Genomic DNA, 17,004 nt, shown 5'->3' with positions numbered 1-17,004 from the left:
ACAGGACTGTTGTAAAACGTGTTGATGTGACTACAACCAAGAAACCATTTAACTGTGACAATGGCGACGTAGCTGCTACAGCACCAACTGCACATATGTGTGTTTCACTGTCCCCCGATGAGGCAATGGCGTGATGGCATGCTTGCAAGGTTTCAGCCGGACGTAATGTGGCTGTAGCGGCGTGAAAATGATGCCACGGTGCAGCAAAACGCAAATATGCAAGCGATGTGCTTTCAGCCACGCTCAGCTCCTCAACACGCGTCTCTTCTTGGCGTTCATGCAGGTAGACCAGCACATGTGCGTGTACCCACACACAGTGAGTCAGCGAGTGGCGAGGACAGTCACGACATCCACAAAGTCAGAAGGTTGTTTCAGGGTCTGGTGCATGGCTGCACTACTGGAGGCGGCACATTAACAAACCACTGCTTCTTTGTTGTTGTTGTTGTTGTTGTTTAAACCAGTCATGCTCAACTAGTGGGTCTTGACCCAGAAGTTTTCAGTGGCTCGACGATCCTGCCAAAAATAATATGTTAATGACCCGGTGTCCCTGAATGCACCTTGCGTCTGTGCTATTCGCTTGCTACGCTACCACAAGGTGCGTGCCATGTTTATGGGCGACTTGGCCAAGCATGAGCAGGAAGAGAAGGACATTGAGTGTGAACTTAACGTGCCGTCTGTCCGACACACAGCTAGATTGCCTTTATATCTGCTGGAGAAGAGTGCGCTATAAAGAGACGAGCGTCTCACCGCTCCAGCTCACGTTGTCTTGCGTGGGGAATTCCGCCCACAAAGACTCGCAGGTACAGTTTCATGCGCAGTTCAATATATTGACCCAGGCAAAGGGGTGGTCTACAGAAGAAATGGACCTCCTCCATTTGTCCATGATTATTAAACTTACCTGCCAAGTTAATCAGAAAAAAGTTACATTTGTTTATTTTGAATTGTACTTTTTGTTTATCTGAGGAGTTGAATTAGAGCAACTGGACAAGGTTGACGTTCTTAAAGGTGTTTCATCTCTCATCCAGGTCTAAGTCCAGGTCATTCAACCCCTCTGATACAACATGTACTGAAAACCTTTACACACTTTGTTCGAATAGTTTTTGAATTTGTAGATCAAAATGTATTGTTCCTCAAGGGTGTACCTTGCCTGGCGCCCTAACCCAGCTGGGATAGGCTTCAGCATAGTGACTCGAGTGGGGATAAGCGGCATAGAAGATGAATGTATTGTTCCTGAGCAGGAAGAGAGCGGGACAAAGAATGCTTCCAACACGTTAAAGGTAGCGCCCTCTATGCACACCTGCGTCATTGTTGCAAGCAGACCCTTTAAATACAAGATATTTAAGACGTTTTAGTTGAAAAATGTTTGCAATTTGGTTCGCTGCTTGTCATGAAGGGATGATGGTGGGTCCTGCAGCCAAACCAGTTGAGAACCGCTGGTTTAAACCACAGTACCTTGCAAATAAATGGCATGCCTTTCCTTTTCTGTGTGGTGTGTACGAGTTGAAAAAGCAGGGGATGTCTTCAGGTTAAGCCTCTTTTTTTCCCTCCTTTTTTTTTTGGCAGATAAATGCATTAGTAAGAGCCTTTCTACTGCAGTGTTCACTTTCTAGGCTTGGGCCAAAGAAAGACATCCTTTTTTTAATTTTTTTTTTTTTTTTTTTATTATTGTTCCTTGGCACAAATCCTCCACCTATCATGGGCCTCCTCCAGTATTCTTCCTTCCTCAAATGTCTCCCTTTCCTCCAGCTCTGCATGTTTCCTGTACTTTCTAACACTATTCGTCTTTCTTGCCTTTCCTACTCCCCCCCCCCACCTCCTCTTTCTTACCCTTTCTGTCAACCACAGCCAAGGCTTTGGCTTTGTGCATTCGTCATGTTTGCCAACAAAGACACAATAGAGCTTGAGGGGAATCCAAGAGGCAGCTCACTACTGTAGTACATTGCAAAGAGCTGCAAATGAATGTGACATGTCTCAGCATAGAAAATGAGCTTTAATGTGCGATTCTGTGAGAGAAGAGGCGCAGTGCTGTGATATTGAAACCTACAATGCTGTTAAAGCAGCTTAATGCCGACTGTCATCCTCATTATTATGGTCTCTGATCTCGCCTTGGTTGTTAATGAGCAGCTAAATGCTCTCACAGAACATTTTGGTTGCACAGGTATTTCAGCAGCTTATGAGTGGAAGAACTTAAACTCCTCAGTGGTATGTGTTTCAGTGCCACCCACTGTTGTACAGTGTCAAATTTGTTTGGGCCAGATGTATGTGTGTGATGTATTTTTAACTGCTTGGCAGCATTCCGTTTGGATTTATTTGCAGTTTTTGGAAAGAGCTTTCTTCTCCCCCTGTGCTGCACTGTTGGGTTTATGTGCAAACCTCTAATGGGTTTCAGTTATTTTATTTCCTCTCAACTCCATAAATTATTAGCACATTTATCATCTGCATTTGACTATGCATATGTTCTTTTGTGTGTGTGATGTTCTGCATCTTACACATGAAATGATGGGCAAGAATGGTGACTGTGACTGAGTGTTTTTTTTTTTTTTTTTACTATAGTTTGAGATCCGCATAATAAAGTAAGAATGAGATATTCTTTGCCCAAAGAAATGCAGTGTCTGTCACTGTCTGTGAGCGCGCATTCATTTTATTTAAAACCGAAATATACCCACACTGGGGCTGTGGCATTTGCCTTAGAAACCATACGCTAACAATTCATGTTAGCGTATTCTTGCTCAAGAGGCTAACTTGACGCGAGCTAGCACTCACTAGTAGCGCCACCGCCACTACTGGAACAAAGAAGCTGAATGACTGAGAGGTGGGTTCACTCTCTCCGTTCATTCCACTGTAGCACCAATGCACACAGGCAGATGTCGAGTGAACCCTCTTGTCATCCTGCCTATGTGGTAAACGGAGACAAAGAAAACAAACACGCAGGCATGCACATGTCAATTTATCAAGGCCGACAAAATTATCGACCGTTTTTTTCCCCTTATTGTTCGATTAATTGATTTAGCGATTATCGTGTATCATTGTGTTTATCAAACATGTAGCCTGGCGCCCCGGCCAATTTTTATTTTTTTTTTTAATTCGATGCGGCCCGTGAGTCAAAAACTTTGCCCACCTCTGCTTTAGAAACTTGTTGCAAGTCAGTGAGGCTTTGTTTCCCCTCAAGAACTCTGTCTGAAGTGACATTTTTATAAAATTGTCTTTTTTTTTTTTTTCTTCTGTGCCCAAAGTCAAGTTGAAGCTCCTTTTTAAATACAGTGTTTTTAACCTGATGGATATGGGTGTGAGGAAGCATCGGCAGGAAAAGTATTCTTTTGAATTTTGGACAACATGGTTTAACATTACACAAAATCAATCTGCTTTCGAGTAAGCACCTTATTTGGGGTTTTAGTGTAAATTTAGTTCAAAAAAGATAGGAAAGCTCCACAAACTTCATCTTGTTGTGATAATTTCACATAAAACTATGCATGGTTTCAATATCAATCCATGATAGAAAAGATAAGGGGCTCTAATGAAGGCAGAACTTTCCTTTCCTTCTTTTCTATACTGCTTGTCTTCATTGGGGTAATGGGTGACTTCCGTCAACAGGCTGTGTAGACCCTGGACTGTTCACCAGTCAATCATAAAGCGCGTACATGTTTGATTAACGACCATTCACACTCACATTCACTCCTATGGGTAATTTAGAGCCTATAATTACCAGCCTAACTCGTATGTTTTGGGGATGTGGGAGGAAACTGAAGTATAAGGAGAAAACCAACCTTTATCACCGGGAGATCATGTCAACTCTACATAGACATACAGTACATATTGCAACAGAGATTCAAACAGGAATTATCTGTGTGTGGCAGCCATGCTAACCACTAGACCATCTTGCTTCCAGGGCAAAACTATTGATAACATAAGTGAAATGTTAGTTGCATGTCATTTTGTCTAAAGTGCCTTTGATTAATTGGTGTACCACAAGTTGAAATATTGTACCCCTCACACTGCATTGAGCTGGATGCCGCTGAACATGGTCTCCTCCCGTATGAAAGAGAAAATGCTGCCCCACGCTTTAGTCGGCTTAATGCGACCTCTGAGAAATTGGAGGGGTTAAGGATATATCATAAAGCTTATGATTGTGGCGCCTCTCAGCTGCCTTCTCTCTCACGGCGACTGTGACAGGAAGTGTATTAACTAGGTGATACCGACCTAACTCACTGTCAGACTTTTGCCCTCTGTCCAAGAGTTGAGCATTGTGTGGAGCGAGTGGAAAATGTGAGGAACGACTCAGCAAGACAGTGCTGGTGCACAGCCAAGAGAGACGGTGGAATGGGAATGTTAAGGAGTCTGCTGCTGGCACCTGAGCTCAGGGAAAGGACGAGTGGAAACATTCACACATACAGTACTATCTATGATCCTCCCCACTGTATAGCCTCAGGCACAGCTTCCATTACAACAGTTACATTTCATGTTTTATGCGATGGCAACTCGAATGCACTCTCAATTTCCATTAGGTGTGTTTACATCACATAACAAACATTTTCAGAAATGATTTATTACTTATTGTGAGCAGTGATGCAAATCCATTGAGTCTCGGGTTGGGACAAATTGGTATTGCCATGTTTTGTATTGTTAGCTCTTGCAGTACAGTATTGATATGCCAACATCCAGTATCAAGGCTGCTGCTGTCTGGCATCCAGCTGTATTGTTCATTAGTTGGGCTGTTTAATGTGATATGGATCGCTGTTCTGTAGGGGTGTCACAAGATCTTGCAAGATTAAAACATGACAAGATTTCTCGTTCAGAAAAAAAAATGTCTTGTGGGCAGTAGGCCTAGGATAATAACAAATGAATGTATCACACAATAAATGGAAATGAAGTCGATATTTCTGCCAGCTTCAATACATTGCATGTGCATGTGTGTCTCCATCCTCCAAACAGGCAGAAATAGGGTTCACTCTGTGCATTGGTTTCAGCCCCTTGGCGCATTGGTTCCATAGAACGGCAATGAACTGAGTGAACCCTTTTGTCAGTCATACAGTCTTTGTCTCGGTGGGTGGAGGCATACACAGAGTACAGAAAAGTGTAACATTGTAGAAATTAAATTAGTAGATTGCAATATATTGTAATTTTTTTTACTGTACTATTCTTAAAAGTAATGTTAAAATCTCGTCTCGTTTCGTTCTTGCAGGCCCAATCTCATGTATCGTCTTGTCTCATCAACAAGTGTCTTGTGACACCACTACTGTTCTGTCACTGCATATCTAAACAACCAGTGAAAAATTAAAATTCACTTGTAAAAGGGATGATGACAGCTGCTGAGTCCCAGACTACACAGGAAATGTCATCATACGGTCGTTACCTTTCAGTCACATTGAACACAAAAAAAGACAACAAATTTCTATGTACACTATAGACAAAAATACATATTTTCAATGAATCAATCATTGCCACATTATAAACAACCTCTAGCACGCAACTCTGACTGGGCCAAAGCAGTAACACATGGTATTGGAGTTTTTATAACCACAAGATCACGTCCATATTCAGTTGTTGAGAGCGCTGGCTTTAAGTACACCCTTGTTTCTCCAGTTTCTTGTTCATTTTAATGACTAATACAACTAAAGGTACCCTTTGTTTGGATAAATATAACAATAACAAAAATAGCTCTTAAGAGTTACATTTTTTTGGCAGTACAACGCTATAGCTATTCATGTCAGAACTTAAGCGATGTTGTTGAACCTCGCTACGAAATACCATCACGTCCTCACTTTAGCCAGAGTTATACCAAGTTATACCAGCACTTTATGAAAAAACTAAAAGTTATGTCAACGAGCTATCATATGTCCGCTATTTCACTTACGACAGATGGTTGGACTTCACGTGCAACAGAGAGCTATTTAACTGTAACTGTCCATTACATTTCGCCACAATGTTTAAACAATTGTTCGAATACAACTGTTTATTTTATTATTTTTCTATAAAAAATTTTTTATTTGAAATATCACCCAAATGGGTCCCTTTTTTATTAAAAAAAAAAAAAAGTTCTGTTTGCATTTTTTTAATAAAATAATTTAAAGTCATTTTTTCTGCCTTTTCTGTACTGAAAATTAACGGAAATGACATTTTTGTGTATCGTTACACCCCTAGTCAGTATCGGTTATTGACATTTATGAATCGATTGGCAATGTCCGCATCGCGATGCATCTAAGAATCGATTATTTCCCCCACCGCTATTTGACACTCATTGCCCGCATTGTTCAGGCATACAGTAGGCTGCGATGCGTTTGCGGTGCGTTCACGTTGCATTCACAACTAGTTCACAGAAATGATCCATGCCACAAATTTGGAACATTTCAAAATGTTCTTGGCACACTGGCACAGGTTATACATTTTTCACACCTGTTTACGACCAATTGGCACAACAATGAGGGGACAAAATGTGCAAGTGTAAACGAGGCGTATGACTGATTTTGGTGCGGAAGTACTTAAACCCTGACCTCAACCCCATCAAAGACATTTAGGATGAACTACTGTAGAGCCAAGCCCTCTCAGACTGGAAGCTGGTAGAGCTGCATATGGGGTTACCCACCATATTGTCTTCCACTGGTCACTTCCTGTAATGGCCAGCTGTCCCTATATATTTCTCCATATAGCTCGCATAAACTGTACAGCATCTGCTTTCACTTCTTGCTGCAGGCGTCTGAGGACAGTCAAGGGTGTTGCAGTTAAATTTTTCTTGTCCAGCCATTCAGGAGTCATTTGGTCACTTCCAGAGGGAAACCAAACTTTTAGGAATGGAGACACACATGGCCTGCCGCAGCAAACAAACACACACAAGCTTTCCTCTAGCTGAGCTATGGAAGGGCAGCAAAGAGCTGCCTGAAACCTCCTGGCTCTGAGTGACAGTGGGGTTCAAGTCCCTCTTTTGGACCAGACAAGGCAATACATCACACTGTTAGCTCCAGCTGGATAGCGATTACACTGGTGTGCAAGGACAACTGGAGGACACTGAGGGCAGCAGGAAAGAAGGCTACTAAAATCACACAGACCCAGTAAGGAAGTGGACACTTTTTCTCAGTGTCCTGTTCCTGAAAGGGCACAGAGGGTCGCTGAGAACATCAACAACTGTGGACCTTTTGGCCGAGCAAGTGAACGCAACTTTAAATTACAGCAGATTGCATCAGACTACTGGTAGTTGGCCTTTGGCACCGTTGCTCGAAAAGAATCGTATTTTTTTATTATTCAGTTTCACTTTCCACAGATATGTAAGACCTTTTTATCTGCAGGAACACACATCCATGCAAACAGTTACCACATCATTCAAGCTTTATTTCAAATGTAGAACAATGAAATGAGTGAGAGAGAGTGCAGGTGTTTGTAAAGCAGCTTGCAGAGTAAGGTGTGTTGTGAGTGAATGTTTGTTTCACTGAAGCACTAAATGAAATTAGCCATACGAATGAGCTCTTGAAGCAGAGACTGAATGTCACATTACGATTTCTGCTGATGAATTTCTTCTCTGTAGGCCCATACCTGGTTGTTTAAAGGAATTTTTTTTGTAGTATTTATACTCATTGCTTCCTTGAATATAATCCCACCTCACTATTATCACTGTGATTCTTAGACAAACAATTTACCCATGTGGGAAAGGAGCGGTGTCTGGATACGCTTGCTGACATGTTGAACTGAAGATTTTCCAAGTGACTACAATAAGTGCAGGATTTCCCCTAGGATATTTTGAAGCTGTGGTGTTTGGCTGCATGGGAGGGCGGACTGCCGCTGCTGTGTCGTGCCGCTGCTGCATAATTTTTTTTTTTTTGATTATGATAAATAACAATTTTTATGACTTACTTATTAACTTAATGTTTTTCAACGACCAGCAGAACGTGAATCGAGAACATTGCAAATCTGTTAATTTAATGGCAAAGTTACTGAGAGCACTTAGAGAGTCTAAAATGCCAAGCCTCCTATTGTGACGTGACCTAGTCAGTCAAATAGTACCAGGACTAGTACAAAAGTACAAAATGTTGTACTGTTTGACACAAACCTAAATTTAATTTGATACCTATTTTCGAGTAATAAGAATACATGGGAAACTAATACTTCAACAATATATTTAGTTCAAAATAATTAACAATTAAAACAAGATTAAATATTTTTGTTATAGAAAAGTGTCTGGTATGAACGGTATAAATTCACAGTCCAGGGTTATGATAGCACAGGTGTATCCAACTTGCAGCGCTATTAAAGCCACTTTGATAAAAAGGAAGGAGAGGTGAGCTATTTGTGTTTTATGTGATTGCCAACATTTAAATTGTACTTTATTTACAAAGCATATCTCCACTTGGTGTGCTCGTTTGTCATTAAATACAGACATCATGTTTTAATAGAACACTATTAAAAAAACAAAACAAATGCGAAGCAATTATTCTTTGGTGAACGACTCAACATCAGCTGGTGAGCTACTGCTAGCTTACGAGCTACCTGTTGGAGACCCTTGTGATAGTGTCACTTTCTTCAAGCTGGCCACACTGAACAACTTATACACACACCGAGTGTTTTGAAGACAAGCCATAAGTATTATAATGATAAGAGAGCAAGATTAAGTGACACTAACTTAGCTAAACTAACTTAGCATGTATCCCATGAACGTGCTAGACACTTCACTCACCCATGGGACGAAAACGAGCTAGCTAGCTGCCGCCAAAGAGGCAGTGAGAGCCAGCCATAGTGTAAACAAAGATGCCAGAAAGTCAAATGAGATTGAAACGTGAGCAATCACACACGTTGGCATAGATAGGCTTAGCCTATGACAAGCTGTCGTCAATTGATTCCACAATTTACGGACCATTTGTCATTCCCACGATAACAAGAAACAAAGTGAACATCAACACAAGACTGGATGCGTACTTTTATCTGGTTGCGCATATGCATGTGCATGTTTATGAAAATAAAGAGCAGTGACACCCTTATATTTTAAAATGTTTTCAAACTAATTGTGGTCAATATGTGCGTAAATAATAATGTATATATTAGGGATGAGCGAGTACACCACTATCTGTATCTGTTCACCCTTCTAAATGATCTGTACCCGGAGTGGGCGGGGAATAAACCGGAAGTGGGCATAGTTTAACCAGATTTTTTTTTAAATGACGTTTTAAATTTTTTTTTTTAATGATCAGAGTGAAGTTGGTAATTTATGCAAACAGGGAAATCTGTCAGCCTTGTTCACTGTATTTTTATCAAAAGCAGCGCGTTCAATACTAAAAGCAATGTTTTCCAACTGATTTCATATCACCAGACAAATTTGAAGCAAGCACACAAAAAAGAAGCACAGGCAGTGACCGACTTAACACGAGCTGTTTACAGCTCTGTCTTGTCAAATGCACCGCGTATGTAAGATAACAAGTCTACCAAGTAACTTTAAATATCATACAAACCGATAAGCAGCAGCGAGCCCTTATTCAGGCACCGTGAGCGAGCATTGAATGAGCGTGCGCACAGGGAGCTGTCATGAGCGCACGCAGGGAGCAGCAAATTCAGACATCATAAGCATGAGGAGAGTGGTCTTTTATGCACTCCGAGTATTTTTACGGACGTCAATTTTGGGCTAATGTGACTCTAGGCGAGTCTGTCTAGGGCGGAGCGGTCGCTGTGTGTGACTAGCCAATAACAGAGCGTGAAGAGTGAATACATTGTTACATAGTTACCCAATGAGGACTTTCCGTCATCACGATTACGGATAATCACGAGCCATACTCGTTTCATGCTCGTACTCTGCAAAAATGCATTATCCGTAAAGGCTAGTCTTCTAAAACGAATATTCGGCTCATCCCTATTTTAAAAAAAAAAAAATCATTTTTAACTTGTGGTGGCTTTTATTTTGTTGATACCACCTCGATAGCACGATCAATTACATGTAGCGAAACCCTGTAGTGTGTTTTATAATGGAGGTGCAGGTTCATGGCTGTCAGCAGTGGGACTAAGGTGCTTGGAGTTCTACAAAGTAGAGACAGAGAAAGCAGAGGACTATGGTTATGTCAGGTTTCCTGAATATTTGATCTCCCCAGAGATTTTTCTGCCATTGTGCAACCTTGTATGTGATGACCTAGGTGAAATAACTCTTGAACCACTGAATTAATGTGACAATCACTTCCGTATGCATTGACATTTATTACAATTTAATCTTAAACAGCTGCTCACATTGCTGTCTCAGCACTTATTAACGTCTTAATTGGATTAACCCGAGTCTGGATTGAGGTTGGAATGAATGGCAAGGTCAATAGCAATAACCAAATTTACTGGATCGGATAGAAGGCTTGAATGTTAATCTTTCTGAAAAACTACAGTATATGTGCCTCATGTTGAAGTGACTACATTTATTTTAAATTTGCGAGCGCCTTAAAGGTTACCCACGACACACATACTGGGGATGTGTAGAGCACCTTCCCACATGCATGTTAACAGGTTCCAAAACTTTGTAGGCTGCACGGAACTTGAGCAATTAAATTTGAAAGTTGGTGGGCTTCATCAACTCTGTGTAGAGCTGTGACATCATACGAGGAGCGATTCAATTTAAAAATAACGGATCGCAATGGCACAGCATACCGGAAGCAAACCATAATTATAGTGAGGATGGTTTTGTCTGACGCCAATTTTTTTTTGTCAACTATGAAGAAAAAATGTCTCTGACTGATAACGCAACAGAAATTGTCCCTTTCGGCGGCTGGGAATCATGTATACAGTCGTATCAGTGTGAACCGGAGATAGTTGAGTGACATTAGTGTCTGTAACTGTTTACATTTTACCCACTATAGTTAAATAAATAAATGCCACTAGCGTAGCATTTGAAATGCCCTCTTCATACACATGCATGAAATATTGAAATTAGCATTTTAAAAATGCTTTTTATGTGAGTTAGAGGTACTTTCTTCAGGGACTATTTTGTCAAAAATGTACAGTTACAGTACAGTACATTTAAACTGCCAATGACAACAAACTTATTTAATTTAGCCAACATTTTAGAATTCAAAACACAAAATTACACTGCTTTACTTAGTCTAGATCTGTTTCGCTTTTCAACAGTGCCTCAACTTGCATTTTATGCCAAAAATGTTTGCTATTTCCTGACTATTTGTGTGTTTAGAATTTTGGATGACCTTTTAAGGAGACAGGTACTGAGTTCCATTGCACAAGAGGATATGGTGTATTTGTATGTTAAGTGATAATTATTTATTATTAACTGTGATAAGAGAATTTCAGCGTAGTAGGATTCCTTTTTTACAAATTGAATATTTTCCTGGTTATGGCATACAGTAGAAAACCTGTTTACGACCATCTAAATATGTTTTTTTTACATTAGAGCCCTCAAGACATGAACTAACTCCCATATAGGCAACTTTATATTTGTGTTACCCAATATAGTAGACACAATCAGAGAAAATAAGCCGTTTAAGACGTGTGTGTCGCAGTATATGTGTTCTGTGTGGAGGACAGGAAGTGACGTTGAAGGTTCAAAGTTGAGGTTTAGCTTGTTGTGGGTTATGGCCGCAACAGTAACCCTTGTTGTTGTTGTTGTTAGAATTATTATTAAGGTTATGTTATGATTGTACCTGCAATAAAAGGATGTTCTTCCAGGGATCAAGCTTGGTGTTTGTCTCATAGAACCTAGTGAGCAACGTAGAATACTACACTCACAATTTGAATGCGTCTTCTGAATGCCTTATATTTGTATTTAAAATGCTTAATTTAGGCAAATAGGTGGTATTCAACCACAAAACGGCATGATTTATTAATATATGTTTGAAAAACCTTGATAGAGTGAAGCCGCGAAATTCGAACCGCGATGTGGCGAGGGACGACCGTGTACATTGTACAGCGAAATTATAATTCTTTTTTCAGACTCGGGTTTAAACTTTTGTACAAAGTTTCACTTAATTTAGTTTTATTTTTAATCTTTGGGTGTTACTAAAGCTGTGTGTTTTGGAAGTTTTTAAATAAAAAGCAGGATTGCATAACATGAGTCATGTTGTGGACTTTCATTTTTTGCCCAGCTTGAACCTGGGGTTTTTTAATGTCTGTTAAGCATATTACAGGCATACCAATCTATATCTAGAAAGGAAAGAAGAAGGTTGCCATTGCTAACTGTAATCATTGGTAGGCTTTCCACAAAGTTTTTTTTTTCCTTCTAAATGTTAAAATAATCCAAATTGCACCATTTTAACATTCTTACACCTCAGTCTCCACAAAAGGAGCTGAGGTTATAATTTCATAGACGTCTCGTAGTTTGTTGGTAAGATTACACACAATACCCTTTTCACAGAGCCCTGTCGGTGGGTGGGCCGTGGGTCAAAGAAGAAACATTTTGGTTTGGATCCAGGTTTTTTGTTGTTTTTATTGATGTTGCAACAAATGTAAGTATTGTAATGTCCTATTTCTGTTCTTTTTCTTGGGTTTTCAGGCACCATGAGACCAGTGCAGAGGAACTTTTATGAACCGTCCTCTGCCCCTGGGAAAGGCGTGGTCTGGGAGTGGGAGAATGACAATAGCTCGTGGACACCATATGACATGGAGATCTGTGTGACCATCCAGAACGCCTATGAGAAACAGCACCCCTGGTTGGATCTGACCTCTCTGGGCTTCTGCTACCTCATCGACTTTAACAGCATGTCTCAAACAAACAAGCAGAGCCAGCGCAAACGACGCCTTCGGAGACGCATGGATCTTGCTTACCCGCTCATCATGGGTTCAATCCCCAAGTCGCAGTCTTGGCCTGTGGGAGCCAGCTCTGGCCAGCCCTGCTCCTGCCAGCAATGCATCCTGGTAAACAGCACGAGAGCTGCATCGAATGCAATCCTTGCCTCTCAGCGACGGAAGCTCTACGGTGGGGCGGTGGGCAGTACGGGTGCAACTGGAACCCTGACGGCAGTGCGACAGAGTAACACCTTTGCTGGAACCTCCCTCTGGTCTCCAAACTCCTCTGGGACCAATAATATCAGTGCAGGAGGTGGGCAAGCCAAAGGTGAACAGGTGCAGGTACCGCTATCCCCAGCCAACTTCCCATGTTCTCCTGTGATATCATCCCATGGCCACGCCAACGCCAACACCCACGCCATCAATGGCCAGAACAACCTGAACCGACCAGGCACTCAGCGCATCTCTATGGCCACTCCCAGAGGAACCATCCCACCAGGGTAATCTTTGTTACGATACTATTGTGTTTCTCTATATTCTCTGTGGTGATATCCAACTACAGTATTGTAGTTAAAATGCTGGTCAGTGGTTATCCAGAAAATGCCTGAAGTCCTGCTGGAGAATCGCATGTGTGTTTATTGGACATGGTTGTTGCGGCGTAATGAACTCAGGGTTTCCTCTAGGATTTTTTGAAGCTGTGGTGGTGGGCTGCATGGGAGGCCGATGTTGTGCCGCCTCTGTGTCGCTATGGCAGCAATTTTTGTAACATACTTAAATTTACTGTCTGTAATAATGTCAACATTAGGGATGTTTTCATGGGCTTGAACAAGAAATGCAGTAATTAACTTGAAATACAGTAGCTTTCTCTCTGCCTTTTCCTCTCCTTGTCTGTCAAGTGCCAACACGGCAAACGGGCGTTTTTCAAAATAAAGCATAGTGAAACGTTTATGATATTTGATATTATTTCAAACTAATTGTGGTCAATATGTAAATAATACGCTATAGTAGGGCTGGGTGATATGGACCAAAACTCATATCCTCATATATTTAGGTTGAGTATTGATATACGATGTACATCCCGGTATTTTTTAAGTGAAGTGAGTTTAGACAAAATCAAAGCCAAATATGCGTGTCAAGTTGTTTTAATTCAAATAAATACTTAACATGAAGATGTTTTGGAAATGTTAAAGCTTAATGCAAGATGCACATAAAAAAATCTTATCTGAAAATAGCCTCTAAAATAAAGTAGGCCATTCTCTTTTTGAAATAAGTAATGAAAAATTAAAATATTAAAATATAATCTTTTTTAGAACAAACCTTTCGCTATGCTCAAATCCTCAGCTAATAACAAAGAACAAATTATGGAGTGCCCAGTTTAAGAGTAAATTTTAAAATTTCAGCAACTCAAAAATACTTTAAATTGAATAGTATTTTTTAGGTAAACATTTTTAGAAGACACGTCCTTATTTTGTGCCAGCAACCTGTCCACTGCATCAAGCTTAGCAACTGTCTGTCTAGCTTCCTTGTACTGTATTTGTAGTCGAGCTTGTTGTGCTAAATAATTGTGACTGCGAAGCTCGCTGGACATGGTTTTCAGCAGGTTTTTAAAGCCGTTTTTTTCGACTGTTGCAAAAGGGACCATATTTTAGCAACGTGATCGGACACCTCTTTATAGTAGCACACCACTTTGCTTTTCCTTTATGAGGAACACAACAGGAGTGTGTATTGGAGTTTGTGCCAAGTTTTAAGGTGGTGAAAAAGATTTTTTTTTATGCTCTGAATTCAAAGAACCTCCACATTACTGAGCTAGCGCTTATTCCTTGCTGCCCTCCTCCCTCCTGCATGCAGGGATGAGGGAGATACAGCGCAAATCTAGTCTATATCGATATCAACTATATGGTTGGTTTTATATGGGGACAATATGCAAATATTATAAATATTTGTCCAAAACTTGAGAAAAAGATCCCAAAATTCTGGAACAGGATGAAACTATAGACAGGAACACTAATTCAATGTTCCTCACTGATGTGACAAGAAGGAAATAATTGACATTGTTAATAAATGTAATCTCTCTCTCTCTCTCTCTCTCTCTCTCTCTCTCTCTCTCTCTCTCTCTCGATAGATAGATAGATAGATAGATGCTGCATTATATAACAAGATGGAAGTTGCATTGCATTATTATAGTCAGGAAGTACTGCAGCTTTCTTTTGCTTCTCCTTTGAACTAATTTGTCACTATCACACTGTACTGTTGCCTCACGGGATGTGTAAGTGGGTGATGTCATTTGTGGACTTTCTGGATTCATTAGCGGCATGTCTGTTTTGTTTGATCAGTGGTTCTAGGGTAGGCCGTGGAGACCTCTTAGTCATGGAGGTCAGGATCCGCAGGAACAAATGAATAATAGATTAATAGAAAAATTAGGGTTTGAGCTGAGTGTTTTGACCAATTCAGTGGAAGGATGCATAGTGTGTGTCTTGTGGAAACACATACATGCACGAGGGATGTTCTGATCGATTGGCCACCGATCAATATTGTCCGATTTCCATGAAAAAGCACGTGATCGGCATATACAGATAAACGCATTTCAACGTCGATCACAAAAGCCGATCACCTCTGGCTCGCACTATTGCAGCATGCAGCCTGTAGAGATCATCCCCCGCCCGCTTTCCTTCACATCGCGCAGGCGTGCCAAACCGAAAACAAACACGTCTGCCGTGTGGAACTTACCTGCCGTTTGTGAGAATGATATAAATTTTGCACCCTGCAAAACATGCCATGAAAAATATCTCACTATTGTAGCACGTTAAAAAGCTTTAATTTAATACGGCATTTGAAGAAAAAACACTTGACATGTGAGTTTTCGAGGCTCATGATGTGATCACCAGTCAAACGGCAGATAATGTAGCCAAAACGCTGGACAACACTCGCCCCTTTGTGCATGACAGCCAGAAGTCTAATGCAAATAACCCAAAAAATGATTGAATTCATTGGACTAGATGACCAGCCTCTCTCAGCAGTGGAAGATACTGGGTTTGCCGATTGCTCTCACTTGGAGCCCCGCTGCATGATACCTGTAAGTGCTGCTAGAACGCCATCAAACTATGTACTCTCACATTCAAACTCTTTAAAAAGAAGGCGTTTCAAGATTCAAGGGTTTTATTGTCATATGCATAGTAAAACAGGCAGTTATGCTTGCAATGAAATTCTTATTCTGTTCATACTCCCAAGAAAAGAAAGAAAACACAAGAAAGAATAAGAACATAAGAAACATTAATACCAATAAATTAAGCAACAACAACAGAAGAGACATTAATACAGATAAATAATACAAATAAATGAATAAATAAGTAAATAAATAAAAGTGCTATGAGTGTGTGCGTGTGTTGCATGCGGCGTGTGTGAGTGCTTTGTTGAGAAGCCTGATGGCCTGTGGGTAAAAGCTGTTTGCCAGCCTTGTGGTCCTGGACTTCAAACTCCTGTAGCGTCTGCCTGATGGTAGGAGTGTGAATAATGAGTGTTGTGGATGTGTGCTGTCCTTGATGAGGTTGTTTGTTCTTCGTAGGACTCTAGTTTTATAAATGTCTTGCAGTGAGGGGAGGGCTGCCCCAACAATGTTCTGTGAGGTCTTGATCATCCGCTGGAGTGCCTTCCTATCACGTGTTGTACAGTTACCGTACCAAACAGTGATGGAGACGGTAAGGACACTTTCGATGGTGCATCTGTAGAAGCAACTAAGATTTTGGTGGACATGCCAAATTTCCTCAGTCTCCTCAGGAAGTACTCATCTGTAAGTTTCACAAGTGATCAATGTTCTCTTGAAAAAGTAAGTCTAAATTTAAAGTGATTTTATGGTGCCCTTTTTTATATCGTATAGCCAATAGCAGGGGTGCAACCAGGAATTTTGGGCCCCATGGAGGGGGAAAAAAAAAATCACGTTGGGCATTTACGTATCATGGGGTGTTGCTTCTTTAAGAATTCAGTGAACGCTAAGGTATCGGGACCTTTTTCACCTTGTAACACTTTGGACAGAGAGCTTGAGAGAAAAGTCTGAGGTTAGGCAGAGTACATCAGTTCTCAGCCGAGTGGCTTGACATACAGGATGCATGAGGTTTACGTACCCTCAGCAGCACGCTTGCACGTGTGCACAAACACAATCTGAAAAACTCCCTCGCACTTTCTCACTTGAGGGAGGCATACGGATTTCAGGAACCTACACTGAATGCAAGACATCAGATCTTTTTTGTTTTGTTTTTGCCCACACCCAAATATAGAAACAGTTTCGCAGCTTTGCACATATCCATGTTAGATCAAATTATACTGTGA

The 17,004-nt window shown here is 40.8% G+C and overlaps 1 protein-coding gene across 2 annotated transcripts in view; it reads left to right on the top strand.

The window, feature by feature from the left end:
* dtx1 (deltex 1, E3 ubiquitin ligase) overlaps positions 1-17,004 on the top strand; it is a 56,698-nt gene that overhangs the window by 19,831 nt on the left and 19,863 nt on the right. For both annotated transcript variants that reach the window (XM_054772831.1, XM_054772830.1), the window contains exon 3: positions 12,449-13,181. In XM_054772831.1, the coding sequence (XP_054628806.1) occupies positions 12,449-13,181 (733 nt within the window). The remainder of the gene's footprint in view (positions 1-12,448; positions 13,182-17,004) is intronic.

This window comes from Dunckerocampus dactyliophorus, chromosome 4 (assembly GCF_027744805.1).
Source record: "Dunckerocampus dactyliophorus isolate RoL2022-P2 chromosome 4, RoL_Ddac_1.1, whole genome shotgun sequence".
Classification (NCBI taxonomy): domain Eukaryota; kingdom Metazoa; phylum Chordata; class Actinopteri; order Syngnathiformes; family Syngnathidae; genus Dunckerocampus; species Dunckerocampus dactyliophorus.
Note: the sequence above shows the minus strand (reverse complement) of the source record. Positions and strands in the feature narration are given on the sequence as shown.